The sequence below is a fragment of the Cuculus canorus genome, chromosome 4, assembly GCF_017976375.1.
Source record: "Cuculus canorus isolate bCucCan1 chromosome 4, bCucCan1.pri, whole genome shotgun sequence".
NCBI lineage: Eukaryota > Metazoa > Chordata > Aves > Cuculiformes > Cuculidae > Cuculus > Cuculus canorus.
Genome location: NC_071404.1, coordinates 11070459 through 11089691, shown reverse-complemented (window position 1 = coordinate 11089691; position 19233 = coordinate 11070459). Strand labels below are relative to the sequence as shown.

At 36.3% G+C, this 19233-nt stretch overlaps 1 protein-coding gene across 2 annotated transcripts in view; it reads right to left on the bottom strand.

Moving 5' to 3' along the window:
- The window catches only part of HTT (huntingtin), a 78848-nt gene that overhangs the window by 45522 nt on the left and 14093 nt on the right, over window positions 1-19233 (bottom strand). The window contains exons 8-24 of one of the 2 annotated variants that reach the window (XM_054064541.1): window positions 18574-18752; window positions 17869-18073; window positions 16948-16995; window positions 13642-13722; window positions 12520-12884; window positions 10601-10724; window positions 10188-10306; window positions 9148-9259; window positions 7797-7937; window positions 6958-7116; window positions 6765-6862; window positions 5069-5208; window positions 4198-4261; window positions 3673-3773; window positions 2229-2375; window positions 1005-1125; window positions 710-786 (exon numbers count right to left, since the gene is read on the bottom strand). In XM_054064541.1, coding sequence (XP_053920516.1) covers window positions 710-786; window positions 1005-1125; window positions 2229-2375; window positions 3673-3773; window positions 4198-4261; window positions 5069-5208; window positions 6765-6862; window positions 6958-7116; window positions 7797-7937; window positions 9148-9259; window positions 10188-10306; window positions 10601-10724; window positions 12520-12884; window positions 13642-13722; window positions 16948-16995; window positions 17869-18073; window positions 18574-18752 — 2281 coding nt within the window. The remainder of the gene's footprint in view (window positions 1-709; window positions 787-1004; window positions 1126-2228; window positions 2376-3672; window positions 3774-4197; window positions 4262-5068; window positions 5209-6764; window positions 6863-6957; window positions 7117-7796; window positions 7938-9147; window positions 9260-10187; window positions 10307-10600; window positions 10725-12519; window positions 12885-13641; window positions 13723-16947; window positions 16996-17868; window positions 18074-18573; window positions 18753-19233) is intronic. The other variant, XM_054064542.1, reaches the window with a different exon arrangement.

The following is a 19233-nucleotide window of genomic DNA, read 5'->3' as shown; positions in this document are numbered from 1 at the left end:
AGCAATGAAGAAAATCAATACAAGTTATATTAAATCTATTTAAAAAACAAACAGGTCTATATGTGTACATCTTCAGTACACAGATTTACAGCTCACGTGGCACAGCACACTGATGGTCAGAGGCGAAAAAGCTTTGAAGTTGCCAACTGTACAGTTACATTCTGAAGAAACTCTTTAGAATACAAGCACTTTGGGGCTATGATATATTACCTACATAACACTTGAGTATTATAGACATCTCACTTACTGTTCCCATTCAGCGTGCAGAATCAGAACAATTTAAATGCATTCGACACTTCTATAGTTACAAAAGCAGCTACGAACCAGCTTCCTTTACTCACTGTTCTTCAACATAAACATGAGACCAAGGTGAAAGTGATAATGTTCTGATTTTAAAGAGATACTACAAGACAATGCCCTGAAGATAAACATTCTTTCAAAAGCATTGAAATTTTTCTCCTAGTACTTATTTTGACAGACAGACACATATGGTCAGTGTCTATAACAGCACTTACAGCCAAACCCTGTGACAACATGCTGCGATTACAGAGATGACAGAGTGCTAACAATATCATGACAACCTGATGTTACGCTCTTCTGGATAAAGTTCTTAAACAACAGCTAAAACAAGCTTATACATTTAAACCAGGACTTCTGATACATAAATAAGTGACTTTTAGAAACTTGAAGAAGAGATGAGGGAACATACCCACAGTGCCATCCCACACTCCAGGTGCAAACCGGAAATGTTGTGGAGAGAAGACACAAACCTTCACAGCAGCCGAACTGAAAAAGTTAACACCAAGAATTGAATCCATTTCATCACTGGAAGAGTTTGCAACAACAGTAAGATATCATAAGAGTGAGAATTAAACATGTTACTATTGCCAGTGCCACAGTACCAAAACAGCAGATATCAATATAGCCAGGAAATAACTAAAAATAAAACAAGAAAAAAAAGATAAGAGAAAAAGTTAGCTACTATAGCAACCAAGAAAACTCACTGTAAGTGCTCTTGTAGTGGATATTGTCAATGCATGGAAAATTGCTGCAATAACCCTTGAGAGATTGTTTTCCATAGTGACATCTGGTGGACTTTGCAGCATATTGTAACCTCTGTACGTTCTGAAATAAAAACATTTATACCACTAAAACATGTACTGAAAAAAACAAACACCTCAATCAAAAATGATGACTTAAATTACTATTACTGATTTTATAGGCCACTTTTAAAATACAGAAGTCAGAGAACATTCTAAATACCACCTCTATATTAAAATATATTATTATATTAAAATACCACCTCTATATTAAAATATATATTAAAATATATTTTAATATTTTTGCTACTGTACTAGCAAAAGCAATTTAGTTTATAAATCAAATCTCAGCAAACTGAAATAGTAGATTAACTCAATACCTAACTTGGGTGTTCCAGGAATCACCCCCATTTAGCATGAGTCTTTGCTTTTGCTCAAATCCACCTAATATTTTTGCACGTTCACAAACTTTGTATTATTGCTGTAAAGACTATTGCTGTAGAAAAATAACTACTTTGTATTTGAAATGAAACAGTGTCCAAAAACTTCTATTGTTTCCATATTACAGTATATAAATCTTGAGTGACAAGATCAAGGTCGTGTATGGAAAAGGTACACAATTGAAAACTTGTATGACAAATTGGTAGAAGCAAAGAGCCCCCACAAGCGAATACAACTTGTACTGCCTATAAGACAAAATACCTAAACAGAAGAGTTTAAGAAAGTATATTTGGCAGCAAAAATACAGCAGCAAGCTCACACTACCAAAATTAGAAGGCAGTACAGACTTCTGCAACCACAATCATTAAACAACGATGTGAAGAGCTCTAAATCTTGATCAACATACCTGAAGAATAACGTATACCTAGAATTAGTTCGCAAAGCTATGCTTACTTGTGCAATTTACTGGACAAATAGGGTCACCTCACAATGAAAAGAAACCTTATCACAGAACAATGACTCCCTATGATCAACGTGTGAGCACATCACTAGTTAACTCACACACCAGTTTATCCTTTAAACCTGAGTCTGTTTCTGCAGAGCCCAGAACTACCACAGATGCTCCTACAAACTGGAAAAAGATTTCATAAGCGTGTGGATTTGCAGGACTCAAATATGACTCTAGGCATTATGAAGTGAAATTTGGGTCCACATTCCACTTAAAGCAAGACAAGCCACATAACATACCTGGTGATAGTGCTCACTGCAAAGTGAGATGGAGGCTGTGTTTCATGCATTAGCAGTTTCAGGTAGACACCACTTTGGTCTCTTGCTACTGCTACAACTGGATCAGCTTGTCCTTGATCACAGTTATAAAACAGCTTTGGAACAAGCCTTAACGATAATCGTCAAAAAGGAAAAGTATTATTCAGATATTATTTAATATAGAATTTAAAGTACTTTTAAAACACATTTAATACACAATTCAGAAAGCTGCATACATTAATTAGATGTACCAAACTGTAAATAAAATCTGTTACTAAAACTCATTGTTAAGTTGAGCTCATCTTTATACAGCTGCTTTTCATTATAATCAAGGAGCTCAAAACAGGACAAAGGAATCGCTTTAGACGCGATAGTTATAAAAATACCTTTTTATAGAGACACCAACCTATACATACTACAACGACAACAATAACATTTCCAACTTAGACAACAGTGAAAAATTACTGTACACATTTTTTAAGTTGCTTGAAAGTACTTCCAATGAATGCTCATACGGGATGTTTCAAGGGGCTCCTGAAAGCCTGTAGCAGATTTCATAGGCAGTTAAGCCTTTTCCAACTTTAACACTCATGCTGTCACTATGTCAACATGAAGACATGAAAAACTCCAACTTGTTACCACTCAGTTGGCAAAATAACTCAATTTCAAAATCAAGTCCCACAATAAAAGCAACAAACAAACTATGACACAACAGCTAACAATTTCTCTGCCAAGCTGCTTCTGCAATAGAAATGCTTCTAAGTGGCAGAATTTTTAAGGTTACATTGTCCTTTATTTGTTATTATGTATGGACAGCAATCTGGCAAAAAGACATTCCTGGAATTCACTATTAGATGCTCCTAACTTGTTTAAACATGTAAATCCTTGGATTCTAATAAATAAACTACTATCTAATCCTTACTGTTCGGTAAGTTTATCTGAACAGCAATATCTGTAGCAAGTTACAGCAAACAACTACTTTTTAAACAAGATTAGCTACTTTCCTATAATTGGTGAGCTGAAAGTTTTAAGATATATGAATTATAACCACATAGAAAAATACAGTGTCTGGAATTTAGGACAACTCGTCAGAACTGCAACATTTTAAGTCTATCAACTGCAGTAAGGATACTGAACAAATCACTTCAGCACACAGAAAACTAATTTGAGGAGTTTGAAACTTAAAGTGACCCTCAGAATGTAATAAAGTCAAATTAAATTGCTATGCTAACGAGAAGCGAAGTACAATTGCCCAGTGTGATGCACGCTCCAGGTACCATAAAGCTGCATTTGTCTCCCATCCTTTATTTGAACAAAAATGTAAGAAACCCACTGAAGGATTATTTTCATTATAGGTACACAGTAACATGTCTGTATCTTTCTAAACTTCCTTTTCCTTTCTAAAAATTAAAACAAATATATATACCTTATTAACGAAGCTGCGGCTACGTGCCTGACTCTTGGATCTTCATCTCCAAGCAGACATATTACAACATCATTAAGCACTCTCTCCTGAAGCTTCAGGAGCTACAAAATAAGTTCTCACATTTAAAGTTCATTGAACATTTTCATCATTAGATCAGATTGTTAAAAGATAGTTAACAAGGCAGACCCAGTGAGAATTTGTCTGTCATACAAGTCTGTAAGACAATCTTCACCTTAACATTGCCAAATACACTACTTAAATACACAAATGCTGGAAGGTTTTTGAAGTTTAAAAAAGAAACAAAACCAAAACAAAGTCCCCCCAACACCCCCCCCCACCGAGAACACCAAGATATCTGAATCTCAGTAGTCAAGTATCTTTCCAACTGTAACAGGTCTCCAAATGTGAGCCTACTTATACAAAACAAAACAACCATCAATGTTGGCAGAATTTAAATGTGAGTGCTGAAATTGCATTGGTACCTTAATCCAGAAACACAATATATTGATTGAATAATTTACTTACACCAGTATAATGATGAAGACCCCTGTGCACTCTCTCAGTTTTTCCTTCCAAGAAGCTGACTAGCCTGTGGTAAAATAGAATTTAGTGTACCTTAGTCAACACTAAAGATTTTTTCTCCCTTCAGTGGTCAGAATTCTTTTTGTTTACTTTTTAGAAAAACACTGCTGCAGGGAAAATGTAAGAATTAATCACATATTATGCTACCTTTCGAAGAGGTGAGCTACTTGCTAAACTATTATCTGGCTATTGTAACAGAAGAACTAGTTTTTGTTAGTTAAAAAATATCCTTCATGCATTCTGATCATATTCCCCCCCCCCCCCCCCAGCCCTGCATGCATGTAAAAATCAGACTGTTTTGAAAAGATAGTAACACATTCCACATATCACTATTCAGAAAGGGTCCAACTTTGTATGACTAATGATGACTTGAAGAATTTTCATAGAAACACCTTTTGTCTTCCAGCTTGGAAGACCTTTTAGAGAATGAGGGAATGTAAGAAGAGGAAGTGAAGTCACATTCATTTCAGTATAAAGGAAAATGAGCAAGAGAAGAGAGCTGACAATAACTGAGAACAAGTCAGGGACATTTCTTTTAAAAAACCATACAAAACTGGATATGAAATCCAAGGCAGACCAAGGATAAAACAGACCACTGAACTAGAAACTCCTCTACAGAGGACTGGGCTGGGTAGTGAAGTCAATGGTAACTTTAGAACTGGAATTCATACATTCCTTATATGAATGATTGGTCCGAAGTTTTATGAAATTTGTAAATGTTTAAGAATAAACCACCTCATTTTTGTTTCAGTTTCCTACACACGGAATCTCCATGCTACACCTATAACACCCATGGAAAAATATAAACACTTACCGAAAATCTACCTCTGCAAGTGTTTCCAGAAGTTCCGTCCTTACTAACCAATATGAGCTATTCTTCAGCGTAAGGAGGTCAACAATTAATTGTAAACCTAGTTCACTGTAACTGCTACTACACAGGCTCATGATGCAGTGCTGAGAAGAAAAAAAACATTTGTTATATTACCGTAAAGGTTCTCTGAATCAAAGTATGTAAGTTATCATAAAAATCCATTTTATTTAGAATAATAAAAAAAGTTATTGCTTAAGATCTAGGAGAAAGTACCAGAATTAGGTACTTTGCAAGGCTAGGACACTAGCTCCATGTGAACTGCTAAAGTCTCCTGCTGAATTTAAAACTCTGGAGAGGAACACAAGCTTCTGAGATCAGAAGACAATCCTCCAAAGAATAAGGTCTAAAACACGCAAGGCTTAAACACCACAAACATTGTAATCTTATCGGTTCAAGACCAGTCTCTCCTAATTTCCACAGGGCATTTTTAGGGATCTGGTTCTGATTTCCAGAAGTTTTTGAAAAAGTAATACCTTACATTTTAGTGACAGTTCAACTACAAGCACAATGTGTGTTCTTCAGAAAAAGTCACAGAACTCTATACTTCTATGCGTTATTTAACTACATGAAAAGGCACCTTCTTGTTTGGGGATAAACAACCCAAAACACTTTTGAATATTTCTGCTGAAAGGTATAAAGTCAGGCTACATTATATACTGAGAGAAATAAAAAGTCAAAATTGACTGGTAAAAGTGCCCTGAACTGAACAATTCTTGTGAAGTCTTCTGAAAAGCCTTAAGCCTAAGTGTAACCATACAGAAATTACTATATACAAACAATAAGATCATGGAACAGAAGGTTAAAAAGATGGCATCATTTAACTAACTAGATTTCCTTCCCTCAGCTCCATCACGGACTCCTCCTCTTTTCACAAGAAATCATATTTTCCATACATTAACTACCTGCATTTTGCTAAAAGCTACACTTCACCTCACTGACCCATCAGCTGCAATAGTCAGCCACTGTGTGCCTCTCATCGATGAATTAATTTCCCTTGTCCTTTTACTTCTACTTTTTTTTAAATTCCTCAAAGAAAATCTCACTGCTTCACCCCTCTGCCTTTTCACAGAACATCTTCCACATATTTTACTACAGAAATAAAACTCACACTCTTAAGTTCCAGTCACAAATTCAGCTATCATCTCTATTTTAACAATTGCCTGATGCATCTTTCACCCAATCTGAAACACTTTTGTGAGACTTTCCTCACTTTAAAGAAATATTATTTCAGAAAATAATCAGTATTTTACTTCTATAACCTTACTCATTTCTCACATTTAGTTTTTGCACTCCAAATACAGGTTCAAATCAGATGTTTTATGTTCACACTTCCCTGTTTAGGCTAGATATCCTTTTTCTATATAATGCACTCATCCTATGTTGCTTAGTGTAACATTATAGTCCATACCAGTACATTTATGACAAGAAATATCATGATTACTGCCACACAATCCAACCACCATAGTTATTTTCCAGCTATTTGTTCATCCATCTCTGTGCCTGATCCACGTCTCCTACAATAAAGTTCTTGGAGAACAAGTCATTTTTTGCTCCATGTTTATACATCTGAGCACAGCAAGTTCCTAGTCAATGAATAATGCCTCTATGATCTGTGGTGGTGCAAACTGCTTCTGCTTACCCTCACAGCTGTACACGCCATTTTGCACGTAACAGAGGACTCATCTTTCAGTGTTTTCTGTAACAGAGGTATGCAGTCTATCAAGGAAAAGAGATTTCCTGTCAAAAAAGAGGATTGAGAGCAATGAAACTAAAGAAAACTTTGGTTGCATTAAAAAAAAAAAAAGAGAGACACCCTTGAAATAAATTGTTACCTGTTGAGCTTCTGACATTTAATAGCCATTTTTCCACATCAAAGCGGGATTTAATCAGAATGGAGTTGATAATTGTTCCGCACAGAATGGCAGTAGCTCCTCTAATCTGGGGATCTCCATGGTCAATGTAGTTCAGAATATCTGATACATACTGCTCCTCTAAGAAGATAATTAACAACTACTTTATTTTAAAAATACTAGCCTTAGACTAGTAGTGATCCCTAAAAATGTTTCAGTGGAGGTACCAATTACAGTACAATCAATACCAGCATATTCACAATACGCTTGCCTTAGTTCTACTTTTCCAAGATGCCTTGAATGTAATCTACAGATCATTCACACCATCCAGACCAATGATCACATATAAAACCACTAGTGACTTATTTAATTTGTACACAAAATGCTCTGGGGAAATGCAAGAATAAAGTTTTGGTCAACACACCACCTGTGCCATTATCAATACCAAACCAGATGAATACTCCAGGTCACTGCTGATTATACTGCAGAACTCATGAAAATAAACCTAATGGCTTAGAAACCACCTATAAGATGGCCTGAAACAAACTAGAACAAGCCATTTATAACACAAACCACTTCTATATAGCGGTTGCACTAAAACAGCTTTGACGCGTCAGAAACAGTAGAAGCTCAGCCCTTGAAATTTTACTCCTCTTTCAAGAAAACACTCACCATATGCACAGGCAGCACATTCAATCCAACTGGTGCGCTATTTGATTGCAAACACCAAACTGGATTTGGGGTTTTCAGTATAGATGCTGCCTCACTTATTTGAAAACCCAAACGTGCTATTAAAACGGAATAAGCAAACAGCAACATACCATACTCTTCTCCTATTGCTTCAAGGGGAGTTTTATACAGTTTGCTGAAGAAAGACTCGGGGTGAAGTGCAACGGCTGCTCCAACACAACTTACTGCCAGGGCTTTTACGCTGACTCTCACATCTCTATCAGGAACTAAAGCTGCAGAAAAGAAAAAAAAATTAAAAAGGGGTATTTAAAAGCTTCCCAAATTGTTTTTAAGTTAATCAACAAGTCTGTATGATACAAAGTGCTTAGCCTAGACAAGAAGAACAAATGCAAAGCAAGTAGTTCCAGTTTATCAGAGACAGCAATTTTATAATGGCTTTTTTGTTTTAAATAACCACCTACCTAATAAACTCCACACACTTCTTACTCACTTCCCTTCATTACTGAGAATACAGGTACTACACTGTCTTTCCAAGAACATTACAGCAGAACACATGAACAAATAAGAGTTCAGAAAAGGGGAAACGAACAAACATCTCACTTCAGTCATACATAAAACAACATATACACCCATGTCTGTGACACAGAATTCTCAGTGAAAAAAATGGAAGCAGCAGTGCATGACAGAAAAGTTCAACATGAGATTTCAGCTAGGTTGTTGAAAACCTTACGTCAATTCTCTGCTTTACTACAGCTTAATCATTTAAAGCCTCAGGGTACATTTCCCAAACACAAAGGGGTACAACAGCACTTCCTCTACCTGAGGTGCATTCAAAATAATTAATGTGAAATTCAAACAACAACCAAGTGACGCAGCTAAAAAAAAAAAATTAATCTTGTTTTAATTTTTAAAAATATGCATTGTAAGCAAAATTAATTGTAAAAGTATTAAGACAAGTACTTGAAAGAACTATACTCTTCTGAAATTGTTTTCAGCAGTTTCCACCGAATGGACTGTAACTGAGAAAAGTTTCCTTACTGATGTTAGACTGCCTTCACAGCTTCATATGATCTATAAATCATCACGGCCCCACAGGTTAAGCCTCAAAAAATTACAAACAGTAAATTAAGTATTTGACTTAAGGGTTAAATTACCATAACATTTCTTTAGATGCCCAAGAGTTCAAAATGGGATTAACTGTAAAATGGTATAAATTTTATTTAAAATCTAACTTTTTTTTTTTATCTGACTGATCTAACTTTTGTCTGCACAAATTGAACTTCTTTTGCCTCAGCTCAAAAAGTGCTTTTAGGTTTTCCTGCACTCTGTTGTGATCTTCTAAATCAAGACTGTCACAGAAAAACCCCACTTACGAAATCTCCAGTAAAGTGAGAATAAAAACAAGACAGAGTAAACTGACCACACTTCCAACTTTGTACATTGAGAGACACAATGACCTGATGAGACTTAACAAAAACTTACCTCCTTTCTCCCCCGTAAGTAGGAAAGAGGCTGACAGAAGTCTGACGCAGTGCACCAAAGGAGCAGAGCTTCCATCAGTATAGTGACCTATGTCTCCCTTTACCCTGGAGGGCTGTTGAACACAAATCACAATTTTTATATAGATAAAAATTAATCTTCAGTTTAAATAAAATATTAAGCACAACAAGATAAAGAAACACTGCACATCTCCAAATGTATAAAGGTTGCAATGCAAAATGTGTTTAATACGTATGCCAAAAAAAGGCCTTAAAATGTAATGCTTTCGGGATGTTTGTACCCAGCATCAGAATTGATTTAATTTCATCAGAGAAACAACAATCATTCTGTAGATTTTCTGAATTACTCAAATTTGCTGTTAACATCTGAAGGAGTTTGACAAACCATTTTTTGTCACCAAACAATGATCTTTGGTAACTTTGTATGAGAAGAAATTAATTCCTAAGTTGCTTCCAAAGAAGGCTGACAACCTTCTGCAGTTTCACATTCAGAGTTGCCCAGCAGACTGATCTAACTTTTGTCTGCACAAATTAAACTTCTTTCGCCTCAGCTGAAAAAAAAGTCCAAAGCTAAAGTCAAAAAAAAAAAGGAAATTAGTAACCTGTGGTTAGAATGGCCTGAACCTCTCACAGAAAAAGATGCTCAAAGACTAAGACATGACTTCTGAGGAGATCATAAAGTTACCTATGCAGCCAGCAACCAACATAAAGATATTTCAGGTAATAAAGTATACAGTGTACCCCACTAACGCACAGACAAAAGGGATCTGTGCTATTTTTGCTGGTGATTGCATTCAAAGTATCAACACTTGAATATTCACCTTATGTTAAATGAAATTCAGGCTATAGTTCAGATTTACTATTCAACCTTATTTGACCTATAATGAAGCACACCACATGAACAGGCGCACACCACATGAACAGGCTACCTATATTTACCACTAATTAACATGACCATAAATATGATTTTTTTAAACTTAGTTGTTTTAAGCTTTAAGGCAGACCATCGTAACTACTTCTCACCTTATTTTCATGATCACCAGGATCTGCTGCATCTTCTTTTGATGTAAATCTATCTACGCTGCTATCAGAAGGCTGCCTACTATGGCTCATAGTTTTCAACAGGTGAGGCTGCTGAAGCGCTTTAGAAAAAGGCAATTCATTAAATACCATTTCAGATGCAAATTAAACGCATTTTAATTGAACGTCATTATACAAACATGAAAAATAAATTAGCAGTGATCAAAACAAGTGATTCATTAGAAATGTTGAAACATACTTCTTATTTTATATTTCAATATAGCTGTTTGTTTTTCATATCCATTATGCAAGTCTTTAGTCCCTTGGAAGTTAGACAGCAGATGCATTTGTAACATCTGCCTCAGAGGTGCCACCAGTTTTGCTCCCATCTGTCCCCCTTCCATTTATCAACATACCAACAGAAGAATTTCTGAGAGACTCTGATGAATTGTCTGGGAGAATATTTGCAGCCTCATCTTCCTCATCCTGCAGCTGCCCAATTTGCATTCCTGAATACTGTCCCTCAGCACCTTCCAAAACCTACAGTGCAAGGACAGGACTTAAAATCACTTAGCTTAACACACAGCATTAAATCTCAAACATGCAATGTTAGTAATCTAGATATAAATTGAAAGCAAATATGAGCCTGATAAATATTATTAATATTAGTGTACAGCTGCATGCAGGACCCAAAGCAGTTCCCCTCCTCCTCCAGCATTTGGGCTATTAGAAGCCACAGTTACATCTGACAGTCTCTCACTTGAGCCATGAACTTGGATATTAACAGCAACAAAGTCAAACATTTGGTGCAGTGCCTCCCCTGCAGCTTTCCTTACTCCTTTATTCAACACGTCCCTCTATCTCAGCAGCTACAAATCACAACCAACGCCTTTACTGTTACCAACTAAACTTGTCCTGCATACATAAAGTCAAACTGAGAACATCCTTTGTTAGACAAAAAGGGACAAATTTAAAGACATTTTAATTCCTTCATTTTTAACCACAGACTACTGAAAAGGACACTTCTAGAGAAGAGTTTGACCCTTGGCACCTAAGCAATATATAGGTAGTAAGTATAGGGGAAAAAAAACATAAAACCAAAAAAAAAAAAAAATTATAGTAAAGTCTGTAAAAGTAAAAACCATCTCATCGTAAGCCCATCAGAATACATGATACTTATTTGGTTACTCCCTGACTTAATACGCACATGAAAATTGTTCATTAAAAAGCCCATGTGTGGGTAAATGGGGCAACTCAGTCTGCCAATCACAAAAAAAATAATTCTACTTGTAATTACTGTTTGTAAACAGTATGCAAACTGACCTAAGCAACAGTATGACAAGAATTTGTAAGAAATGCATCTTGGCAACTTGTTGATAAATGCACGCTCACTTTAGCCTCTGTACTGCCTGCACTTAATTCAGTGTGCAATTATCATCACTCCTGTGGCTCTTGAACCCTCACACTTACATGAATATTTGCGTATCATAAGTCTAAATTTACCATTTTTTGTAGCGGTAAGAAACTATTACTTTCCCAAAGTTACTAATCAGCAGACATAAGAAAAAAGTTTGATAAGGTTTGAAAAAGAAAACCTAACGGACTTAGGAAATTCAAGGTTTTCCTCTTTTTGCATTTTCTGCTCTTGCTCCCAGTAATTATATTTTTGTTGGTTTTATTACAACCTCACAATACACTTGCCGGAGACTAATCTCTTAAGACAGCTATACTGTATGCCCATTTCAGGTGTTCATTAAATATGTAACTGCTACATTAGTAAATCATGCAGTATTTGCTTTGTATAGCAGAAATCCTTAAGATGAAATAAAAAGGGGAAAAGAAAGAAATACAGCTGTGTTGCCAAGTGAAAAAGCACAGGCAGAAGACAATGTGAAGCATTAAGTTCCAAAAGTATTCCTTCATCACTCCAAATTGATTGTTGACCCTTTAACACTTCCATTAGTCCTCCTGTACCAAAACATTACTAAAATACCTATAGAAAATGAAAAATATGCTATGAAGAGGATATATTTATGCCAAGCCTTTGATACTGACATTCTCCTAGTGATTGACAATCTGTTAATGTCTTTGCATGACATAACCTGATTACAGCTTTGTAGTTTTTAATTACTGCTGAAGTGAAAGTGTTAAAAGGAGGTCAAGCTCTCCAACAGAGGTGTGAGCTGCTGACCTTTCCATTGTTACTAGCTGACAATGGAAAAGTAGAAGACGAGTAAGTAGATAAGTCCAAGTCTGGACCCTCCATGGAAGAGCTCTGAGATATGTCTGGCTCCTCAGTAGAAGGGGTTCTCCCCTCTGCCCATTGTACACTTACAATTTCAGAACTGTCCGAAGGGGTTACAGCAGAGTCTGGACCTTCTGTAGTAGTCTGAGAGCTATCACTAATTGGTGAGGAAGCCTGTGTACCATCATTCAAGTCCATAGTGGGATCTGACTGGACAGCACTGATCTGGCTGGAGCTTCGACTAAGCACATCATCCTCTTCCCCTTCAGTAGCCGTACTTGTCAAATCACAGCTTGTCAGGTCTACAGAGTCTGACTGCAACGTATGCTGAGAACGTGGCTGCTCAGTAATGATATCGTGTCCAGTAGAATCAGCAGCTGAGCTCCCTACAGACCCAGATGTTGATACACCTGACGAAGAAGCTAGTTCCCCAGTGATCTCGTCTTTCATAGAAGCTGCAAAACAAAGACATTTGTGAGTCAATCAAGTGCTTAAACTTGCGTTTCATACTAAGCCACATATTAACCTGGGCCAAAGAAAGTGTATAACTAAACACTTAAACTACAGGTTGGGAAATATGCATCTGTAAGATGCCCTTCGACTTCTACCAGAATGACAACCTATCAATTAAAAAAATATGCAATCAACTTGATTGGGCAAGTGTAAGTTTTATACCCAGGAGTATTTACAGTTTTAGTTTTGTTAGCATGTATCTTGAGTGTCCATCCACTTCCTAGTTACCATAACACATGATTTTTATAATTTACATAGAGTAATAAAAGAATGGATTTGTCAAGTAACTGGTAATGCAAGACTGTTTTACAGCCGATCTTATTATACTAGGAGCTGAACCAACTGAATTGGTACTAAAGAAGTGGGAAAACTGGGACAGTAGAGTATTTTACATCTACCTTACAAGCCATAAAATTGTTATTTTTCTACAGGTTCTGTACTTTGAATTTGCAGTGACATAATTTCACGGTTGCACAGAATTTGAGGACAGAAAAAGATCACTAAATCTTTCCTTAATCTCTTGTGTCTCAAGATTTGCTATATGTCAGATATTTCCACGTTAAAACTGACAACTTGAGTTAGACTATATAATTTCAGTTTGAAGAGATTAAATTTGTCTCATAAACCAACAAGAGAACAATCTGAGGTACTGCTTATTTGTAATGGGTCGACTGCACTGCTAAAGGGAAAGCCATCTACCTGCAAATGATGCAGCACTAACATCTGATCTGGTTTCAGCATCATCTTCCAAACCCTCTTCTTCACCGAGAAGTATTTTACCTGAGAAGTGAGATGAGAAAAACCTTCACAGTTTTCCAAAATTAGTCAACTTGAAATGCTGAACAATTGAAGTCAGTTAAATGCGAAACCTAATTTTAAAAAATTTATCCAAATAATTTTTCAAAGCTATGATATGCAACAGATAAAAAAGAGAAAGAAATGGAGAAAGTGCCTATTCAGTCCCTCCCTAATCCAGTTCATCTTGATCAGGAGAGAAACAGACAGCAGCAACAAGGAAACACAGTTAAGTAGTTTTATTTATCAGTGTAACCATTCAAGATATTACCTATGACCTTATTCATTCCAGGTTTTTTTTTGTGGACTATGTTTAAGATTCCCCTCATTTTGTCAATATGTCCTGTTACTAAGGACTGGGATCAAGATGTCTGCCCTCAACTCAGAAGGACATTAAAGCATCACAAGTAATAGAATAAATAACCTCTCCCTCCTTAAGGCTATGAAAATTATCAAAGGCTACTTGCAGTCTGAGGCTTGGAACTCCAATGGTAACAGAATGGAAAATGCCTACGGGGAAGAGCAGCACAGACTAGAAGCACAAGACAAGACAAGTGGGCCGGAGTGATGAACCACAGATAACAGCCATTAAGATCCAGCGACTACAAAGGCAAAAATCTTCAGAGAGGCTTTTGCCACAGGAAAGATGAGAACCATTTATAAACTAAGAAAATGATGACAGTTGTCTTACTCACAGAGTAATGTCTATTTTAAATAGAGACAGAGGAAAGAGAACGATACCTGCAGAGACACACTGCATCAGACATAACTGCACTGAGAAGTTTGTAAACGGGACGGGATACAGAGTGCAGAGGGAGCTATGGAGCCTGTCCTTCTGGATCTTGCAAGTCATTTAGATTTGCCATTTAGATTAAGCTTCATTGGTAGTCTAAGATTCACCATGCAAGACATCAATATTTTGATAAATCCAGGCAAATTCTTTTGCATCTCATTTACATTACTAGGAGGTAAAAAAGCATTAAGACTTTTGTTTTAATTTCTCTAGCACAACTATTCCCATACATAGCAGTAACACTGCAGAATTCTTCCTCCAAAAGTGTGTTTTATGGCATTCAAACCTGTAAGGCAGAAAAGTAACCATGACATCTCCACTACGTTCTATGTAAAACAACAGCAACTGATTAAGTACTACACACTCCTACGAAAGAACGAGTAAAATCCTGTTAAGATTTCCCAGTAAAAAGCATGAAAGATAGTATATTCTTCTCTATTGTTTCTCACATTTACATCCATTTCACTGAAATAAATCAGGATGGTATTCTGCTTTCCACAGCTGATCCACCTTAAAAGTAAGTGAAAGGACAGTGAAAAGCACTTATTAGGCATATTAGGCTTGATATGTTTAAAGGAGTACATAAAACAAACTGCAGGACATTTTTCTACTACTGGGGGGGGGAAGTCACTTAAGATGCAGAATATAGGCTTTCATTTCAACACAAGTCTTCAGCCTTTTTTGCAAATACTTTTCCGAAGCTGAAACAAACCAACCAACATGGCCCAGCTACTCAAAACTAAAGCTGTCTGAAGCACCAGGACTGAAAAAGCAGGGAATATCTGAGTTCCAAGAGCAGGGTCACAGATTTTGTGCTGCTTAGCCTCACTTTACAACTCTAGGCACAAAGGAGTATTACAGCTAGAAAAGTTTCACCCATTGCAATCAGCAGAAACTTACTAGCCTATACAGTAGTAGACTGCAAAACAACTTCAAGTAGGAACTGGGAAGAGGCTTGATTCTTCCCTCCTCTCTACAGAGGAGAGCAGCAGGAAATGAACAAGTCACAATTTGAAATTAAACCTCTACTAAACACAAAATTGTGAAGATATTTCTTCAAATTCATTTATGTCATTTTTTGACTATAAAATCTTCATACCATAACCTTGAAAGAGGATAGAAGCTGATGACTCTAACATGCTTCCACACCGAATGAAGGAAAGGTTAATGCTCTAACAAGTACTTTAACTGAATTTACACTATTAATACTTCAAAGTTACACTGAAGACTAACAATTCAGTGTATCAAAATGAAGATTTACCATTTTTAATTTTGAAGTGTTATGTGTTTTGTCTGGATTTATTACATTCTCTCTCATCTTTGGAAGCTGCAGCAATATCTACTTTCAGAACATGCTTTCTTTCGTTCTGCTGTTCCTAAACTAGAAATTACCACTGCATCCAGAAGCATTACTTCATTCAGTTCTAACCACTATTGCACACGTAGGTATGTTCTTAAACCATATATGTATAGTCTTCAAGCATTATGAAATTCCTTACATGCAAAAATGGAAGGATATATTTGGAAATGTGTAAGCTAGTTGTTATAATGGTCCTTAAAGTTTGTATAATCTTATTTAGTCTGAAGCTTTTTTGCCTGGAAGTTTTACTTTTCCATATTACACGTCACTGCTTACTACGGTTGCACTGACTGCACTACACTCATACACGGTTCCCCTGCACTAGCAACATTTTGGTCACTGAAAAGAGGCCATGAATCTATTACACAGTTGTACCTAAAGCGATTCTAGTACTGATGAGATTTGTTTTAAGCAAAGTCTAAACATATAAATGAGTGCTTTCATGCACAAAATGAGAAAAAATACTTCAGAGAAAATTGTATTATTTATAACTCTGCTAAGTGAACTAGCTATTGAAGAAAGAAATTAAAATACACACAGAAAGACACAAAATGAATAACATTTATCATAAAGAACAGAAAAAGAACTAAAAAAGCATCATGTCAAAGCAGGCAAACATACACATGCATTATTGAAATAAAAAGAAAACAGGCCTAACAAAACCAAGAAGGTTAATCTTTGATATAACTCACAAAATAGTTAAGTATTACCGTCAAATTAAGAATGCCCTGTTCAGAGAGATTATTTCTAGATGTGCTCTTTAACATGAAAAATGCATCAATATTTATCACCATAATTTTGCCACTGAACTACAGCAAAAATAAGAATGGTACTTCTTTGAATAATTTTAGAATACGTTGATTGCAACATCAGAAATTGCATCAGAATTATTTTAAGATTTACAGTGATTGAGCTCAGCTGATAACACAAGGCAATTGTGAATGAAGACCGAAGTTCAGCAAGGCAATGAAGTGGGGAGGGTGAAGAGGAAAAATAAAAAAAATAAAAAAAAATCAGACGGGAATGCAGTTAAAGATTTGGTTTTGAAAATAATCACCTTTATGCTTTCTCGTAAGAACAGGGCTGCATGAAGACCCCCCTCCAGCTGCAAATCACAGAAAGTAACACATCAGGGCAAGGACAGAGCTGCTGAAATCAGGAAGGAATTCTAATAGCCACAATTGGGGAAAAAAAAAAAAAGCCCAAAGCCAGGAAGATCTAGCAAATTTTTGCTTTTGAAGTCCAAGGTTTTCTAGATCATTTGCCGTCAAATGACTTTTTATTGTTATATGCCACTTGTGAAAAGTTTGTTTTTAAAAAAATATATGCTTTATATTTCACTGCTATGATCATTTCCAGCTAATGAATCGCCTTCAAATAGCAGCAATATTAGAATGATCTGTTAGTTCAATACAGAAGTCCTTATGGAAATGCAATTGGAGACTGATTGTTTTGAAACAGGTAAGTAGCAATTAAGAGACAATTTTAAGAACATGCACTTCACAGACCAGAACACTGATAACTGATTTTAGAAGTTATGGACAAACTTAAGTCATGCTTTAATTCCATGCTGGGTTTGGTATTCAGCAAGGAGCTATCAGTTGATATAAATTCTGATTAGATCAGCTTGTCATTAATCACAGATGTCAGATGCCTGGTACGAATAACAGTAATTTGGGGAGGGGGGAGAAATCTGTCACTACAGTCAACCTGCTCTGTGCAACCAAAACCACCCATCAACCCAAACTGTAAAAAAGTATTCAGAGTTTGTCATTACCCAATGAATGTAAACCCACTTAAAGGAGAGAAAAAACCTTCTACTGTATCTGGTGGGGGGAAACAGTCATGCATAATTTTATACATTTCATTTTATCCTTCATATTTATGGCTAACACTGAGAAATAAAGCTTAGATATACATCTAAGAATAAGATGTATGTTCATCTCCTGTTACTCAAATTACCAAAAATACAACTTACCTATAAGTTCCACTATGCTCCCACTGCGGTTCCTGCTCGCAGAGTCATCTTTGGATACACTGACCTGTGTAATGCCCCCTGCAGCGGTCAGGGCATGGAGAAGTTCAGGTGGTGGCGTTCTAAAGAGCTGTTGTAGCAATTCTAAAGCTCCAGTCACAACATTATGGTCCTGATGCTGGGTGTAATGCAGAGTCAGTTCATAAACCTAAACCCCAATGAAGTACAGGAGTAAGTCTCTATGGAGACAGAGCATACTAGATTTCTTCTCATATATCACATTTAATTTGAGTCATGCACTGAAAATGACTGACATTGGCAACATCTTATCTTCGCTACACTCTTCCAAGGGGAAAATGTCAATTAGTTGTAGCCTTTCAACTGCCTTTTTGGTAGAAATCTGTTGTCTCTATTGTTATGGGAGGAAAAAAATCACATCAAAGAAAACCATAAAGATTATAAAGTTCTTTAGCTCCTTTGGAAACACCTAACAAATGTTGTTGATGAATTGTTCTGGGGTTTCTAGTCAGGAACATTAATAGTAATTACAGTCACAGAACAACTAGCATTTACCAAGTTCAAAAGGAATTTGAGAAAAGAATTCAGAATGTTGAACATCAAACTAATGCCGTATCGTAATATATGCAAGATTTCTTTTCCTTCCTTACTACTATATTCTTCAAGTGAGGGTTATTATCCATATTTTACCTGTATAAGTTGCTCTGGTGAAGGTGCGATCTCTGTTTCTTTTCTTGTTACACCAAAACTGCCTTTCAGGCTGGTATCCTTTACTTGTTGTTGCAATAAAGGTATGAGATACCTTAGTGTAAGTAAAACACCCAGAATTAAGAGAGTAGGGTGATCACCTTCTACAGGAACCAACAAGCCTGGGGTAGAAAAGAAGCAGCCAAATCACTTATTGACAGTGGTTAGTTTCATTACAAATGCTATTTCATATAGTCCAACACTTAAAACAATGAAGAACGACTTAAGAATGCTTTCTAAATGTAGAACCATTGGAATACATGCATTATTTAATATTCCAGACAATGACTTAAGCAATGTGGAAGAATGTTCACAGGACCCTGTTTCACTTCCCCTGTTCTCTACCTCTTTTCACCTAATAAAAACACAAAAAAATTTCCTTTTCATAATACTCAGTGCTTTCAGCAAGCAATCTAGATTCTCTTGCTCTCCTCACCTGGCTCCTCTCTCCATGTGGCAGCTCAATTGAGGCCAAATGCAATTCCCTCACACACATCTGCTACTATGAAGGACATCTGCAGTCTTGCCTCTTCTTTCAAGGAACCTTGTTCCATATACCTAACTGCTAATCACAGAGCCAAACCCAAAACATATGAACAACAA